Consider the following 17,049-nt stretch of genomic DNA (forward strand, 5'->3'; position numbering starts at 1 on the left):
GCTAGGAATATTGGCATGCATGGGACAGGTAAGATCACAGCTCACTCAGAGCTTGGGGAGACAAACAATAAACTGAAAAAACAAGTGAAAAATTTTCAAATTGAGGAAAGTGCAGTGAGAGAAACAAATAGGGTGATAAGGTAGAGAATGACTCTGTGGGGTAGGGGGCAGTCCCTGGGTGGTACGGCACTTGGCTGCTAAACGAAAGGTTGTCAGTTTGAGTCCATCCATGGGTGCCTCAGAAGAAAGGCCTGGCTATCTACTTATGAAAAAAAAAAAAAATCAGCCACTGAAAGCCCTATGGAGCACTGTTCTATTCTGAAACACATGAGGTTGCCATGAGTTGGAATCAGCTCGATGGCAACTGGTTTCTGACTGGTGGTTGCCGACTCAGGCTGGTGGTCAGGGAGGGCCTCACAGAGAAAGTGCCCACTGAGCTGAGACCTGAGTGACAAGAAGAAACCACGTGAAGATGTGGGACAGAATTTTCTGGAAGAAAAAGCAAGTGCAGAGGCTCTAAAGAGGGAATAAGTTTAGTGCATCCAAGGGACAGAGAGCAGACCAGTGTGGCTGAAGTATGGCGAGAGAGGGGAGAGTGGTAACGTGGGCTTGGAGGTAGCCCGGGCCAGACCATGCAGGGCCCATGTAGGGGTTTCACATGGAAGCCACAGGAAAGTTTCAAGCAAGAGATGACATGATCTGCTTTATGTTTTAAGCCATTCCCCTGGTGGTTTGGTTGAAGACTATAGGGGCCTGGGAGGGAGCAGATTAGATTATATGTAAACAGGCCGCAGAAAGCCCTGACCCTATTCAGAGGGTGCAGGGGCTCCAGGACCCACAGAGCCTGGATAGCACAGAGGCTGTGGGGGTCCAGGGCTTGGGACACCGGATTCCTGGAAAAGTGGGAGTATTTCTGGAGAAATGACTTTTTGTTCATTAAGCTTTGTGGTCCCTAAGGGAAAACACATCCTTAAATGCCTGATTTTCTGCTCTCTTTTTTTTTCATTTTTCCAATCCCCTTTTTTCTTTAATGACTGATTTTCCCACTAGTCATTTTCATAATGGACATAGAAAAGGTATGTCTGAAATCCCTGCCACTGAACCCTTGCACTAACTGCAGGGGGCTTGCACATCCGTCCCCAAGGGCACACAGAGTAGCGGTGGCTTCTTACCTCGGCGCAGAGTGTGAGGGCTGGGACCAGCAGAATTGTGAGCGGGGCCGACTGAAAGCTGATGGGAGCTGGTAGCTGCCTGGGCCTGGTTTGGGCCAGGGGTTACCTGACTGCTGTTCCTCCCTGGTGTGGGCACAGCTGCAGACACAGAGTCCTTGGGTATTGGAGGACTATGGGGTAGGGGGGTGCGGAAATCAAGTTAGACGTCAGATACTCCCAGCTAGAAAAGCTAAGCATGCTATAAAGTATAAGATGCCAACCAGAGTTTTCACTTCAGTGGGCAAGTAGGTGGTCTTAAATTTTAATTGGTGCCAAACAAGACTACGTATTTTATGAAAGCCACTGTATCAGACTGTCCTCCAACTACACTGCCACTCAAATGTCGTGACAGAGACCATTTCAGAGCCACCAAAAAGGAACTTTCAGTTCTAATTTGCTTGTACTTAAAGAGGATAACATTAAAAAAACAGGAAAAGGGTTTTTAGATTTCAGAATAATGGGATTTTGACATATCCATTATTTTGCTAAGGTGAAATAATAACACTGTACATTATAAACTGTTCGATTATTATCAATAATTTGGACTTGAAGAAAACCCAACTTGAGAGGCTAAATGATTGCTCCAAGTTCCAGAGTGAACAGTGGGGTAGAGATGAGAGGTCACGGTTCTTACTTCTCTGCCAAAGCAGAGCAAGTGATAAAGATTTCGGCACATCCTCTCTAGCGAGCTCTGAACCATCTGAGATGCCACCTAAAGTGGTCTCTGTTGGTCATCTGTCCAGATCAGTGTGGAAAACTGAATTAGTGCAAATTAAACTCTCAAGTTCAAGGGTAACTTTTCTTAAAGTTGCCCACTCCAGGAGACTTATTAAAAGGTTAAGTGACTAAGAGAGCCTTTTAAGAAAAGCTACCCTCTTTCTCTTCTACCTTGTACTCATGTACCAACTCCCTGACAAGACTGAAAGCTGTGGGGGTCTTAGTCCCCTGCTGAGCCTAGCCCAGCACCAGTACATATCAGCTACTCAGTGAATCTGCTGAATGAATGAACGAATGCCACGAATACTGTAACTGAACTGACCTGCTGCATCCAAACATTAGCTCTTCGGATTAGTTAGCGTACTGGACAACAAGAGCAAATGGCACAGGAACGCTGACAGTTTACATCCAACAGGCAAAACAGGTTCACGACACTGCTAGACAACTACTGGCTTCCAGCCTCCACCGCCAAAGCAGGAATATGGTGAAGAGTGCAAACCAATGTTGCTTTCTTTTGAAAACAGGAAAGGAAGCAAGCAATTTGCAGTCTTTTTTCCACGCTTTGACATTTGAAGGAGTGAGGGCAAATGGGGTTCACTCTATGTGGAAGGGCTGTCTCTGGGCATGGATGCCACACTCAACGGCCAGAACTGTGAGAAGGCTGGTGTGCCCAGCACCACTGCCAGCAGAAGCTGGCCTCCTTACCTGCCATCGCCCGGGCTCAGCCCCTGCTCCAGTGTGCCTACAGAGGAGGGGACAGCCCCACCCCCTGTGCTGCTTTCAGCCCTAGAGCTCTGGGGAGGGGGCTCTGGGCCCGCAGGAGCCAAGGTGCTGCCATCTGTGGGCGGAAGTGGCGGCTGGAAAGCGGGGGATATGTGCTTTCTATTTAGAGTGCCACCCCGCCGGTGGGCCTGGAAGTCCATAAGCTTCACACCAAAGCTACACAGAGAGAAGAAACAGTCAACACACCATGCGAGCCAACGACTGAGACAGAAGCCCATCAGTCCACACGTGTTAAAACCCAAACAAGGGGACAGCCACCCACGTTGTCCAGCATGCAGTGAAGCAGCAAGACGGGGTTAATGGTCATCCCTATTACCAAGGTAAGCAGCTCAACTTGGCTTTAAAACTGGAGGAAGCCAACGGACCTGGTACTGATCAATGGCCTTTATCAGTGTGGATGTGAGCCACTGAAAGCAAACTGGCAGGCCTCATCTTCAGTGACGTCGCGTTAATATGTTGATTTCCACACTAAACCTGTGTGTTCGGGGAATGAGATGGCAGCCGAGTCCAGCAGTCCTACCAACGTGGCAACATAAGGTAGCCACCCCACACTGCCACTTCATGAAGAAGAGGTGTAGAGACCCTCGTAAGTGGACGTGCACAGAAGGTATCCGAAAGGATACGGAGACTGGAAGAAAATAGCTGCTTTTGCAAACGGGCCGGGGGTTGGAGGACAGGATAGGAAGAAGACTCACTTTTCACTTAAGGCCACTGTTGTATGACCTTTAGAATTTTTTTTTCGAAAAATAAAAAAATTTTTCAAAAAATGAAAAATAAAAAAAAATTTTTTTCTATTCAAAAAATAAAAAGATAGATGGTTCCTTGGGCTCGTGTTTAGCTCAGGCAGCTGGCAGGTAACTGAGAATCGTTTATTGTGTGCTAACTGGACCCAGGGTATTGCATTTTATAACTTGAAACATGTGAAGGCTAATTTTGTTTAAGAAGCCCTAGTGGCGCAGTGGTTAAGTGCTTGGCTGCTAACGAAAAGGTTAGTGGCTCGAACCCGCTAGCGACTCTGCAGGAGAAAGATGTGGCAGTCTGCTTCTAAAAGATTACAGCCTTGGAAACCCTATGGGGCAGTTCTACTCTGTCCTATAGGGTCACTGTGAGTCTGAATTGACTTCACGGCACACAACAACGACAATTTTGTTGTGGACAGTTTGTCGACAGGAAATACTATCAAACATGTGAATGGGAGCTCAGACAAGTAAAACTTCCACATAGAATAAATGTGGATTTCAAGGTGAGAGAATACAAGTAAACAATTTTCCTTTGCTTTGGGTAAAAAAACAAAACACCTCTCTCTATTCAGATTGGGCAATTAAAATGAGAGCGTGTTGTTTGGTTTTAGTGTAAAACTATCTCCAGTGACATTATTACATATATGAAAGGAAAGCACATCACTTCACACAGCCTCTCCAGCTCTCGGCGCGTGGGGAATGCTGTGGCATTTCATTACGCCCACTGCACTGGTTGGCATCTGAAGGCCCAAATCACAAATAGCTTTAATTACCCTTGAAAAATTCCACAAATCACCCATAGAGCATAGTGCAGAGGCATATATACTGCCTCTCACCAAGTTCAACACAACTATTTTTTCCCTTCCAGAATTGGAAATTACTGTGGTTTCTCCAGGTGAACATCAGAGTCAATAGTTGGTGTCCACTGAGGAGCCAAGTTATACCCAAAATACGCCTCTTTAAAATCAGGCAACCCATTGTGAGAGCAAGGTTGTTCTCACACTTACTCTCAGACATATAGCCACACTATTTGTTTTTTTCTTTTTCCCTTTCTGTTTTTCCCCAATCAGTATATACAGGTGAATTTGCACATGTGTGTATGATGCTGCTCCACTGTAGGGCTTATCACAGATCATGAAGTAAAACCTGAATGCATATGATACAAGCTGACAGGCTACCTACCTGCTTTATGGTCAGATTAAGGCTTGGAATAAACTATAGCAGAGTTCCTCAAACTATCTGGAATCTATCAGTCATGGGTACATAATGGGCCACTCTCAAATTACAAGTCCATTGGGCCAGTACCAGGTACCGAGGGTTTAGCAATTCCTCCACGTGATATCTACTGCTGGTTTGAAAATGAACAGCTCTAAACACACCTCTCCTTCTTAACTAGGTCCCCTTCCATTACTGCCATGCTGGCGGGCCGCTTCCTCTCCAGGGTCCCCGAGTCAGAGTCATTTCCAGTGTGGGGTGAGTGATTGGAATTCGGGATGGCGAGAGGTACAAATGTTTCCGATACATTGAATTCAATCTCTGTAAGAAGAAAAATAAACAAGTATATGAGACAGAGAAGAGCCCCTGGGTGGCACACACTGTTAAGCGCTCAACTATTGGCCAAAAGACTGGCGGTTTGAACCCACCCAGAGGCGCCTCGGAAGACAGGCTTGGCAATCTGTTTCCAAAAGGTCACAGCCTTGAAAACCCCACGGAGCACAGCTCTACTCTGCACATATGGGGTCACCAGGAGTCAAAACTGACTCAACAGTAACTAACAACGAGACATTAGAGTGTACGGGTTGAGGGAGTTTTAAAAGATCCCACTGAAATAGGAACCCCATTTTTCAGCACAGAGGCCCTCACTATTTCATAAGTGGAAGCCTTGGGTACTCTCATCATCTTAAGCATAGTTTACCAGACCATTGGGAGGTGACATAAGAGAACTAGAGACACGGTCTGATTCAGAATGTAAGTCTATACAACCCTTCTGTTTTCTCGTTTGTAAAGAAAAAACAAAAACATGGAATGTAGATGAGGACAATGAGCATGGATTACTTATTTTAATCATCAAAAAATGAGAGATATTTACAGTTTGATATAAAATAGAAATAAAAAATATCAACTCTATACTGCCTATGGCAGTTTTTGCAAGACTCATTTCCTCAACAGAAATCTTGGGCAGAATGCCGATACTCATTTACCCATCACGTATTTATTGAGCAACCTCCATGAGTGAGGCATGGTTCTTGGTGATGGGAAGACAGTGGCAAAGGAAAGATGAGTACAGCCCTGGCAGCATGGAGCTTACACTCTAGTGGATGAGACAGCAGGGCTGCTCTGGCTGAAGCAGGGGTGGGAGGTCAGACTCCCAAATACTCCCAAGGGGATCCGAGGGAACCTCTGTGGATCCCAGGATTGCAACAAACATGGTTTGAAAATCAATCATCTATAAGATAATGTCCTAATTCCCTGAACAGCCCATCTGGATCTTCACAAACAGGCCCAAATCAACCTTTCCAGCTTTATTTTCCACTTCTGCACATATCTAACTACCTAGCTAGAGAAACAAAAAGCCCTCTTTCAAGTGGAAAGCTGCACACTCAATGTCACCTCTCTGGAATCCCTGGTTCCCTTTTTCCCAACACCTGACTGAGCTCGTCAAATATTTCTCTATCCATCTATTTTTCTACTTTGCCATGTATTATAATTTATCTGTTTATGTGGCCTTCGCTAGTGGCCCGAATTCCTCCAGGCAACACGGCATGTCTTCCCAGCAAAACAGATAGCACATAGAGGGTATTCAATATACACCAGCTGAGTGAATAACTTCACTGTTAAGAAAGTGAAATACAAAATAATATGGTTACCGTTACTCCAAAATATGCATGCAAACAAAGACTGAAAAGAAACATGGAAGAGTCAAACCAATTATGTAATCATCAAAAGACTACTGGTATTTTCTCCTTAAGAAGACCGTTTTACGCTATTATAATGTTGAAAATGAAAAGAAAATCACCTTCCGGGAAGAACCAATCGGCGTGCTGAATGATGGGCTCAATCACCGCAACCACGTGAACTGAGGTGGCTGCTGCCATTTCAGCAAGTGATCTGGGAAGGAAGTTCACAAAATTAAAACACTCTCCCCAAGCAGCCTCTAACTTTTGCAGGTTGCATCAGAGCAGTTCAATGATTTTGCAAGGATAAAATATTTTAAGTATAGATGTAAAAATTAAATCCACAAGGCCACGGCCTATGAGTGCAGCAGTGATCGGCCCAGAGGAAAAATTGCCCTGACTCAGCTATCACCCCTTAACCTGCACCGTGATAAAAACTGGTGTCCACAACACACAGGCAGCCAGGAGCAGCTAAAGCCAGTAAGCAAGTGGTATGTCAAAACGCTGGTTTTAAATTTGTCTGCAACAAAGGTGGTTTTTTCCTATTTGAACAGTATTATACATGATAGTTAACCTTCCAAGACCAAAGATCATGAAAAACCAATTTTGCCTGTAATGTAACCAAGAGCCTTCATTGTTACAATGCACCTCTTACTATTTACATGGGAAAACCTGAGGTATGTATGTGGACTGGTCCCAAGCTGAGTGTTCAGAAGCTGGAACTTTCTGCTGCCATGGCTCAGGAATCACCTTCTCTATCCATCAAGGAGCTCATATTCCAGTTAGGAGTCAGAACACCAAGAAAGCAAGCAACCTGCAAAGGACTGACACCCACTGACCACCTGCCATGCTTCAGTGCTTCACATTTTCCCCTCATTTACATTCATTTTGTAACAACTTGTTATGAGGCCCATGCTATAGACAAGGAGCCTGAATCCTTGAGAAGCTTGATCCCAGGTCTGACTGCCTCAACCTACCTCCTCTCTGCTATCTCACTCTGACCTCTCTTTTCACCTGAAGGGACAGTTTTACTCCATTTTCCAACTAAGCAGAAGGTCTGGCTCCTTTCAAATTCCAGTTTAAAATGCAATTCTTTAGGCAAGCACTCCCTGCAATTATCCTTCCCACCCTTTCATATTCCCCTTCCTCTACAACCCCATACCACTCATCTGACTCCTATACCCTTAATGCCTTAGAAGCCTGTTGAATCTGGAAAGAACTCTCTCTTCATATTCTTTGCCAATTTTTTCTCCTAGATGAAGTAATATTTACTGATTGGTAAAATCTTTTATATATTCTGGATATTTTGGAACCTTTCCTAGTTTGCCAATTGTCCTTTGTTTAAGGTGCTTTCTGACATGTAGAAGTTTGTTGCTGTTCTACAGTCAAATCCATCCATTTTTTAATTGTTTCTGGCACTACTTTTATGCCTAGAAAACCTTCTCCATACAAAAAACTAACAAATATATACCAGCCATGTTTATGGCTTCACTTTTTATATTGAACTCTTTAGTCTACCTGGAATTTATTTTGCTGTAAGATACAAGGTATATAGCTAACTTTGTATATCCACTTATCTTTAATTTTACTATATGGTATTGGATTTTTGTAAGTAATCTTATAACTACTTTCTGAAACAAGACTGAGCATACATGGAGGCATGGAGGGAGGCAGGGAGGGAGGAAGAAAGACAACTTTGATTCAAAAAGTCACTGTATTTTTTAATGGAAACTTGAATTGTTTATGATTTTACAAAGCTGACTAGCAGTAACAGGAGGCAGGGAAGGGCACAGGTGGCTAAGGACACACACTCTGCAACCAGCACCTTGGTTCCACCACTTTCCTGCTGTGCAACCTGAAGCAAGTTACTTGTCCTCTAAGGCTCAGTGCCCTCATCTGTAAACATGAGGACAACAGCACCCACTTCAAGAGCTATTTGCGAGGATTACAGAGATAATCATAGTGTAGCAGCAGAGTAAACACTCAAGCAATGCTGGTGATTTCCCAGAAGCTTTCCAGCTGATCTTCCTGATCTCTCTCTTCTATTCGATCCAAATTTCCCAATGCCAACACATTTATCTTTCTAAAGTACAATCAGATGAAGTCATTCTTCTGCTTAGAAACACTAATGGCTCCCCTATGACCCACAGAAAAAGTTCTAAACACCTCAGCGAGATACTTGAGGCCCTTTATAACCTGGTCCTAGTCTACTCAGCTGCAGCCTCACATCCCCTGTGCTCACTATGCAACGTATCCCTAAACTGTAGAAATCAGGCCCTTTCATGCCTGCAATGCCTTTGCTCATACAGGTCCCTTTTGCAGGAAACCACTAATTCATTAAGGTACACATAGGTGCCATTTCCTAACTACTGCTTTCTCTCAACTTCTCAGCCTGAACTACGTTCCTTCATCTGTGTTCCCATTATGCTTTATGATGTCTATGTTATATGTGTGCATGTATATCTTATCATTGTACTGTAGCCGTTGATCTAACTCACTGCCCGAGAGCAGAGCTCTTTGAGAACTGGGTCGATGTCTCATACATCTCTGTATGCCCAGCATCTGGGACATCAGTCCGCTCACAGCAGCGTTCCAAGAATGTTGGCTGAGTGGAAAAATCACTTCAGAACATCCTGGAGTGCATCTTAAACTAGACTGTATATGTTGAATTATATTTCTATTCTTTCCATCAGATGGGAAGAAGATAATAAAATCCGATGATATGAAGAAAGGTTACTTACCCTTCATTTTTGGCCCATAACAAGTTAGGGCCTAATACAATTGCAATGTTGCTGGGAGTCATTTTATTAATCTCGCTGGTCTGAGCAAGCTTTGCAAGGAACTTGATTAAATACCTATGAGACAAAAGGGAAGGAGGAAAAGGGTCCACTCTGAAAGATCTGCAGGAATATTATCTTAGTGCCCAGGTGCTCAATCTCAGATTGCTGAGGTGCTAACCACAGAGTGTTACTAAATTAGAAACTGGCTCAGGCTAAGCATTTTACAAATTTCTTGTATTTGTATTCTTTGTTTCAGAGAACAGACTACCTTAGGGCTTGGGAGAATAACACAGCTCATATGGAAATCTCAATGATTCAGAACCTCTATTTGCTATGTGTTTCTAATCCATTTCTCCTTTATATCCTCTCTATTCTACCCCAAAATAAATTACGTGACTAACAGCGAAGCTCAATATATCTTTAATGTAAGCATAGTTAAAAAAAAGAAAAAAACTATAGGTATACTATTTAAAGGGACATGTATTTGAAAATGCTATGTTGTAATTATGAAAACAGCAAATGTATCTTAAATATATACTCTCTTATGTACAAATGCAGCACTGTAAAAGCAAAAAATTAGGAATGCCATAATTAGCTATCAATAGGAGCTGGTTAATTAAGTTACAGTATATAGTACAGTGGAGTACTATGCAAAAAGTCTGTTATTACGTACTGAGACGGAAAAATGTCCACGATGTACGTTAAGCCAAAAAGGCAAGGAGGAGAAAGATGCATGCAATATACACTACCATTCGGTAAAAGAAAAGAGGAGAGGGCTGGAAAAATATGTACATACGTATACGTATGTATTTGCTTATAAATGCGTCAACTCTTGCTAGAAGGATATATAAGAAACTGAAAAACATTGGCTATGTCACAAGACAGGAAATAGGCGGCTGTAAGATAGGAACAGGAGAGAGATTTTTCACTGTACAACTTCTGTACCATTTAAATTATGAACCATGGGAATGTACTCCCTATTCAAAAAATAAGTTAAAACTAAAAAGTGTATAATAAACAAAATAAAAAGGCCAAATCCCAACCTATTAAGAACTGTAATTCAGTTCCCACCATAAGACACTGAATAGATTGAGAGATGAGTATGTTAAATGAATCAACGAGGGATATTACAAATATTAACCCACCCATAAGGCAAGGTTGATATTTAAGGTATTAAATGCGAATATTGAGTTAAAACTTAGTAATAGGGTCCAAGACTAGATTTAAAGGCCAGGTAACATACCAGACACGTATCTTGTAAAGTAGCCGTGGCTTATAACGAAGTCCTCTTAGAAAATTTTCTTTAGTATTAAATGATTTATGCCCTGGGGCTACCTTTCCCCCTTTTCTCTATGCTTCTTCAACGTTACATTTTAAAGTCAATGGGAAAATAGAGGTTAAATTTCAGCAATTTGTTCTAGGGCAAATATTTTTAGAAACCAAGTATTCTATAAAGTAATATGTAATCTTCATTTCTTGAGATTTTGTTTAGTGGGATGATTTACATTCTATTTAAAGTAAATTTTGTAACATACGTGAAAGATATCATTACAGAAAATCCAACTTGATTAATTTTGACTTTAAATACTGAACCACTTAGATTCGTAATCTAACATGCTGTTTACATGACCAAATTTTTCATGGGAATTTTTTTTCCAACAGATGCAGGGCTAAAATGCTAATTCAACCTATCCACCATTGCCAGACATGATCCTGATGCTTCAGACAGATCACAATAATATACATCAAATCCCCTTTTCAGTAATCCCGAGTTACTCTCCAAAGCATTGTTTTAATGTGCTAAGAATGCCTGGGAGCCCTGGTGGCACAGTGGTTAAGAGCACAAGCTGCTAACCAAAAAGGTTGGCAGTGTGAATCCACCAGCCACTCCTTGGAAACCCTACGGGCAGTTCTACTCTGTCCTATAGGGTTGCTATGAGTTGGAATCGACTCGATGGCAATGGGTTTGGTTTGTTTAAGTATGCCTGAATGAAATGACGTCTCAGCTGGGGCTAAAGATATCTTCACTCCATGGTCAATGGAGCTCTCTGGAGGCTTCGTCAGCAGGATGCCAACCACACATACCTAAAGTTAACAAAATTTTGTGGTGGCAACTTCTGACATGTTCTCCATAAATCTTGAAGTTTTTTATCTTGATCCTGCACGCTGAAGAAAAAAAAATTTTTTTTATTCACAATGATTTATTAACATACATATTAATTAGTAATACCTGTATGAATGTGCCTTCACAACAGAGATGCTTTCATTGTCAGAAAAAGCAGTTTGAAAAGAAGCACTGATTTTGAAATAGACAGATCGGGAGTTAAATACCAGCTTCACCACTAGCTATTTAACTCTGAGCAGTAAGTCAACCTCACTAAGACTTATCTCCTGATTTGTAATCATGCTGATCTGTGGAGATGTCGTGAGGCTTCAGGGGCATAACCATACAAAACCACCTAAACCAATGCTTGGCACATAAGAGACGATGAACATTTCTGTCTAGAGAATGCGTATTTGTTTTTAATTGTGTTGAAAATATACGTAACAAAATATACACACCTCCACAATTTTCTACATGTACAATTCAGTGAGAAAATGAGTACATTAATGTACGGTTCTGTGAAGCACAAATTTTCTTATCCTAAATGTGGCCAAGCCACGGATCAGTTGGCCAAGCTCACAGACACCCAGACCTCTGTGTTTTCCTTGCTCTCAATACCACTCAGCGGCTCCAGACCAAGAAGCCCATTTCTGTTACGAAACAATTACAGAAACTCTTCTACTACATGGTTATGGTTTGGACTTATAAGCTTTCATAGAAACATTCAACAAAAGGGACATGCTAGAGCCTGCAAAGCAAAGTCAACTCTACCCACCAGTGACAAGAGTGTTAGAAGTTACGTATACAATACCCCTTTGGACTTAAAGCTTGCTCTCAGATCTGACCCAGTCTGGAGAGCTGGCCAAAGATAAACTCCTACAACTTTGTAGCTTGTAAGCAAGGCTGCCCTGCTTAAAGCCAACGGTTCCCAGCCAGACTAAAGCTGGGGACAGAGGGGAAAGAACACAGTCTTCAGGTCAGATGGGTCTGGGTCTAAACTCCAGCTCTGCCAATTACTTGCTAATGGCCTTGGCCCTGTTCCTTAGTTTCCCAAGCCTCAGTTTTCTCAGCTGTAAAATGAGAATAACAACAACATCTGCCTTTTATGATGTTAAGCAAGGATTACAGGAGTAAGGAGTCCCTGGGTGGTGCAAACGGTTAACACACTCTGCTACTAACTGAAAAGTTGGCAGTTTGAGTTTACACAGAGGTGCCTTGGAAGAAAGTCCTGGTGATCAACTTCCAAAAAAATCAGCCATGGAAAATTCTATGGAATGTAGTTTTACTCTGACACACATGGGGTCGCCATGAGTCAGAATCGACTTGATGGCAACTGGTACTGGTTATAGGAGGTAACAGGTGTAAAGATTAGTACAGCACTTAGCACATAGTAAGTGCTCTGACAACATTAACTATTATAATAATAACATCATCATCATGTTCCTGCACAGATGAGTCTGCATGCAGCCCAACAAACACAATGCCACTGGCTAGTATGGCACTCATCCTCAGTTACAGGACTTACTTCAATACAAACAGAGTTTGTGATCAGCCAGTCCTTTAATATGGCTCATCCATATGAATCTATATGTCTTCATACATATAAATCACTCAAATTTAAGACAACACATAAATGGTGACCTTCCTAAACTAATCATTATGATAGTCAGTATTTTCACTCTGAATTTAAAATAAGAACTGGGACACATATTCCTTAACAAATAATACGTGTTATTATGCTACTTCAATGCTATTTTATGATCCCAAGGGTAAAACGATTTACAAAAGGGGCACAATATTACTTCATTTCCTCTTATTTTTAAGACTCAGTGTTCCTTAAACTTACCTTGCAACTTGGGTCCACTCGTCATACAGATTAAAAGTCATCAAGGGTTCAGGCAATTCCCGTAAATAGGACTTTAAAGCACCTGAAATCATTAACAGTCTCCTTGAACATGAAACGCAGTAAGGCTGGGAATCTTGGCACATGTGGTTTTGCACACTGAAATTATTTCAACTACAATTGTCCAAGGTATATATACAGAACAAATCATAATCTGGGGCAGTGGGGAGGATGGAGTTAGAGAATGAAATGCTCATGAAAGCAATTCCATCCCTTGTAAAATACATTGAGGGCTCAATAGAAAATAAAATTAGCTTCAGAGTCATCCTCTTAATAGACATCATTTACTCAGGGAGATCTAGATTCGAGGGTGACAGAAGGGAAGAAAATATAAGCATGACTCCAAGTATTTCAATTATAAGCCACCTTTACGTTTACATAACAATCATGAAAACAAAAACAAACAAACACATAAACCCAGGAACAGAACAGATACACACACACACACACACGCGCGCACACACTTCACCACTAGGGAATTTTATCGGAGACTATTTCAGTTTTGTCACTTAAATTTATAATTAAAATTGGATTTTTAGCTGACCAGCTGTCTGAAATAGGACAGCCCACCGCTCTGAGAGGGACTCGATTCACAGACACTCCTTGGAACTCACCTGCTACAGCATGGGGGTCTGAATAGAACTCATCCAGGTGAGAAGTAGAACAGTCTAAGGCAGCTTTTAGTTTCTTTAACTTGGAGGCCCCAGCCCCAATTCGGAAAAGGCCCTAAAGACAATTAAAAGCCATTAGTATCAAGCGCAAGTTGTGAGCCTTAAACTAAGGGCACAGTATGGTCTGACGGAAGAGATTTCCGTCCTGCCTGACTCCAACACCTCCTCATGCAGAGCGCAGAAAGTGGCAACACTGCCTGCCTGGCAGGGCTCTTAGGAGGCAGGAAGAGGACCAAGCACGTCCCCCTCGCAGGGTGATAGATAGAGCAGTTTGTTTTTAATAATGCTAGCTCTTGCTCTGCCCCATTGCTAAATACCTGTGCATATGAGAAACCAATCTTAAAACAGTATTTTATACTTACACAAGGTTGATTCGCTATAAACCAAAACCAAATCCACTGCCACTGAGTTGATTCCAACTCATATGACTCTACAGGACAGAGTAGAACTGCCCCACAGGGTTTCCAAGGCTGAAATGTTTATGGAAGCAGGCTGTCACATCTTTCTCCCACTGAGTGGTTGGTGGGTTCAAACTGCCGACCTTCATGTTAGCACCTAAGTGCTTTAACCACTGTACCACCAGGGATCCTTTTATTTATTTAAAAAAAAAATTTTTTTTTATTGTACTTTAGATGAAGGTTTACAGAACAAATAGTTTCTCATTAAACAGTCCGTATACATATTGTTTTATGACATTGGTTAACAACTCCACGAAATGTCAACCCTCTCCCTTCTCGACCTTTTTTTTTTTTTTGGTGAAAATATACATAGCCAAAGATACACCACTTCAAAAATTTCCACGTGTACAATTCAGTGACATCGATTACATTCTTCCAGTTGTACTGCTGTTCTCATTATCCTCTTCCAAATTATTCCAGCACCATTATCTTCAAGTCACTGTCCCCTAGGCTTCCCATCAAACCTTTGACATGCAGTTGGCAGTCTGATCTCACATAGAGAATTCTTTTTTTTTTTGTATTGTAGTTGAAAGTTTACAGAACAAATAGTTTCTCATTAAACAGTACACATATTGCCCTATGACAATGGTTAATAAACCTACTAACATGTCAACACTGTCCCTTCTCAACCTTGGGTTCCCTATTACCAGCTTTCCTGTCCCCTCCTGCCTTCTAGTCCTTGTCCCTGGATTGCTGTGCCTCATTAGTCCCGTTTTGTTTTATGGGGCTGTCCAATCCCTAGCTGAACGGGGAACCTCGGGAGTAACTTCACCACTGAGCTAAAAGGGTGTCCGGGGGCCATACTCTCAGGGTTTCTCCAGTCTCTGTCAGGCCAGTAAATCTGGCCTTTTTTTTTTGAGTTAGAATTTTGTTCTACATCCTTCTCCAGCTCTGTCCAGGACCCTCTGCTGTGATCCCGGTCAGAGCAGTCAGTGGTGGTAGCCGAGCACCATCTAGCTGTACTAGACTCAGCCTGGTGGAGGCCTTAGTAGCTGTGGTCCATTAGTCCTTTGGACTGATCTTTTCCTTGTATCCTGTTCTCTTCATTCTCCCTTGCTCCCAAAGGTGTGAGACCAGTGGAGTATCTTAGACAGCTGCTCACAGGTAGAATGTAGAACATTGTCTTTATAAACAGTGTTATGCCAACTGAGCTAGATGTTCCCCGACACCATGGTCCCCACAGCCCTCTGCCCAGCAATTCGGTCCCTCAGGGAGTTTGGATGTGTCTACAGAGCTTCCATGACCTTTCCTTGTACAAGTTGTGCTGGCTTTCCCAGTATTGTGTACTGTCTTACCCTTCACCAAAGTTACCATTTATCTATTGTCTATTTAGCTCCCTCCCACCTCTCCCATCCCTCGTAACCATCAAAGATAGTTTTTTTTGTGTGTGTAAACTTTTTCATGAGTTTTTACGGTAGAGGTCTCATATAGTATTTGTGCTTTTGTGATTGACTTATTTCACCCAGCATAATGTCCTCCAGTTTCATCCATGTTATGAGATGCTTCACAGATTCATCACTGTTTTTTATCATTGCATAATACTCCACTGTGTGTATGTACCATCATAGTTTGTTTATCCATTCATCTGTTGATGGGCATCTAGGTTGTTTCCATCTTTTTACTATTGTGAACAATGCTGCGATGAACATGGGTATGCATGTCTATTCGTGTGACAGCTCTTTTTTCTCTAGGATATATTCCTAGGAGTGGGATTGCTGGATCGTATGGTATTTCTATTTCTAGCTTTCTAAGGAAGCATCATATCATTTTCCAAAATGGTTGTATCATTATGCATTCCCACCAGCACTGCATAAGAGTTCCTATCTCCCCGCAGACTCTCCAACATTTGTTATTTCCAGTGTTTTTGATTTGTGCCAGAAATGCCAGAGTGAGATGCTCTCTCATTGTGGTTTTCATTTGCATTTCTCTAATGGCTAGGATCGGCAGCATTTCCTCATGTGTCAGTTGGCTGCTTGAACATCTTTAGTGATGTGTCTGTTCATTTCTTTTGCCCGTTTTTAAATTGGATTATTTGCCTTTTTGTAGTAGAGGTGTTGGATTTTCTTGTAGATTTTAGAGATTAGACCTTTGTCTGGCTTGCAGTGTCCAAAAAGTTTTCCCAGTCTGTAGGTTCCTTCTACTCTTTTGGTGAAGTCTTTCGATGAGCGTAAGTGTTTAATTTTTAGAAGATCCCAATAATCTAGCTTATCTTCTGGGGTTTGTGTGTTGTTGGTTATGGTTTGTATCCCATTAATGCTGTGCATTAGGGCCTCTAGCACTGATCCTATTTTATCTTCTGTGAACTTTATAGATTTTGGTTTTATATTTAGGTCTTGGATCCATTTTGAATTACTGTTTGTGTATGGTGTGAGCTATGGGTCCTGTTTCATTTTTTCGCAGATGGACACCCAGTTTTGCCAGCACGATTTGTTAAAAAGACTGTCTTTTCCCCATTTAATGGACTTTGGGCCCTTGTCGAAGATCAGGTGACCGTAGATGGATGGATTTACATCTGCGTTCTCAATTCTGTTCCATTGGTCAATGTATCTGTCGCTGTACCAGTACCAGGTTGTTTTGACTACCGTAGCTGTACAGTAGGTTCTGAGGTCAGGCAGTGCGAGTCCTCCTACTTTATTCTTCTTCAGTAGAACTTTACTTATCCCAGGGCTTCTTCCCTTTCCATATAAAGTTAATGATTAGTTTTTCCATCTCTTTAAAGAATGTTGTTGGTATCTGGATCGGGATTGCATTGTATTTGTAAATTGCTTTGGGTAGAATTGTCATTTTC

The 17,049-nt window shown here is 42.0% G+C and overlaps 1 protein-coding gene across 1 annotated transcript in view; it reads right to left on the minus strand.

Moving 5' to 3' along the window:
* Nucleotides 1-17,049, minus strand: part of ARHGAP17 (Rho GTPase activating protein 17) — a 60,691-nt gene that overhangs the window by 16,444 nt on the left and 27,198 nt on the right. The window contains exons 10-16 of the mRNA XM_023728535.1: nucleotides 13,747-13,858; nucleotides 13,076-13,157; nucleotides 11,211-11,291; nucleotides 9,087-9,200; nucleotides 6,468-6,559; nucleotides 4,831-4,987; nucleotides 1,173-1,342 (exon numbers count right to left, since the gene is read on the minus strand). Of these exons, the coding sequence (XP_023584303.1) occupies nucleotides 1,173-1,342; nucleotides 4,831-4,987; nucleotides 6,468-6,559; nucleotides 9,087-9,200; nucleotides 11,211-11,291; nucleotides 13,076-13,157; nucleotides 13,747-13,858 (808 nt within the window). The remainder of the gene's footprint in view (nucleotides 1-1,172; nucleotides 1,343-4,830; nucleotides 4,988-6,467; nucleotides 6,560-9,086; nucleotides 9,201-11,210; nucleotides 11,292-13,075; nucleotides 13,158-13,746; nucleotides 13,859-17,049) is intronic.

The sequence above is a fragment of the Trichechus manatus genome, unplaced genomic scaffold (assembly GCF_000243295.1).
Source record: "Trichechus manatus latirostris isolate Lorelei unplaced genomic scaffold, TriManLat1.0 scaffold00024, whole genome shotgun sequence".
Lineage (NCBI taxonomy): Eukaryota > Metazoa > Chordata > Mammalia > Sirenia > Trichechidae > Trichechus > Trichechus manatus.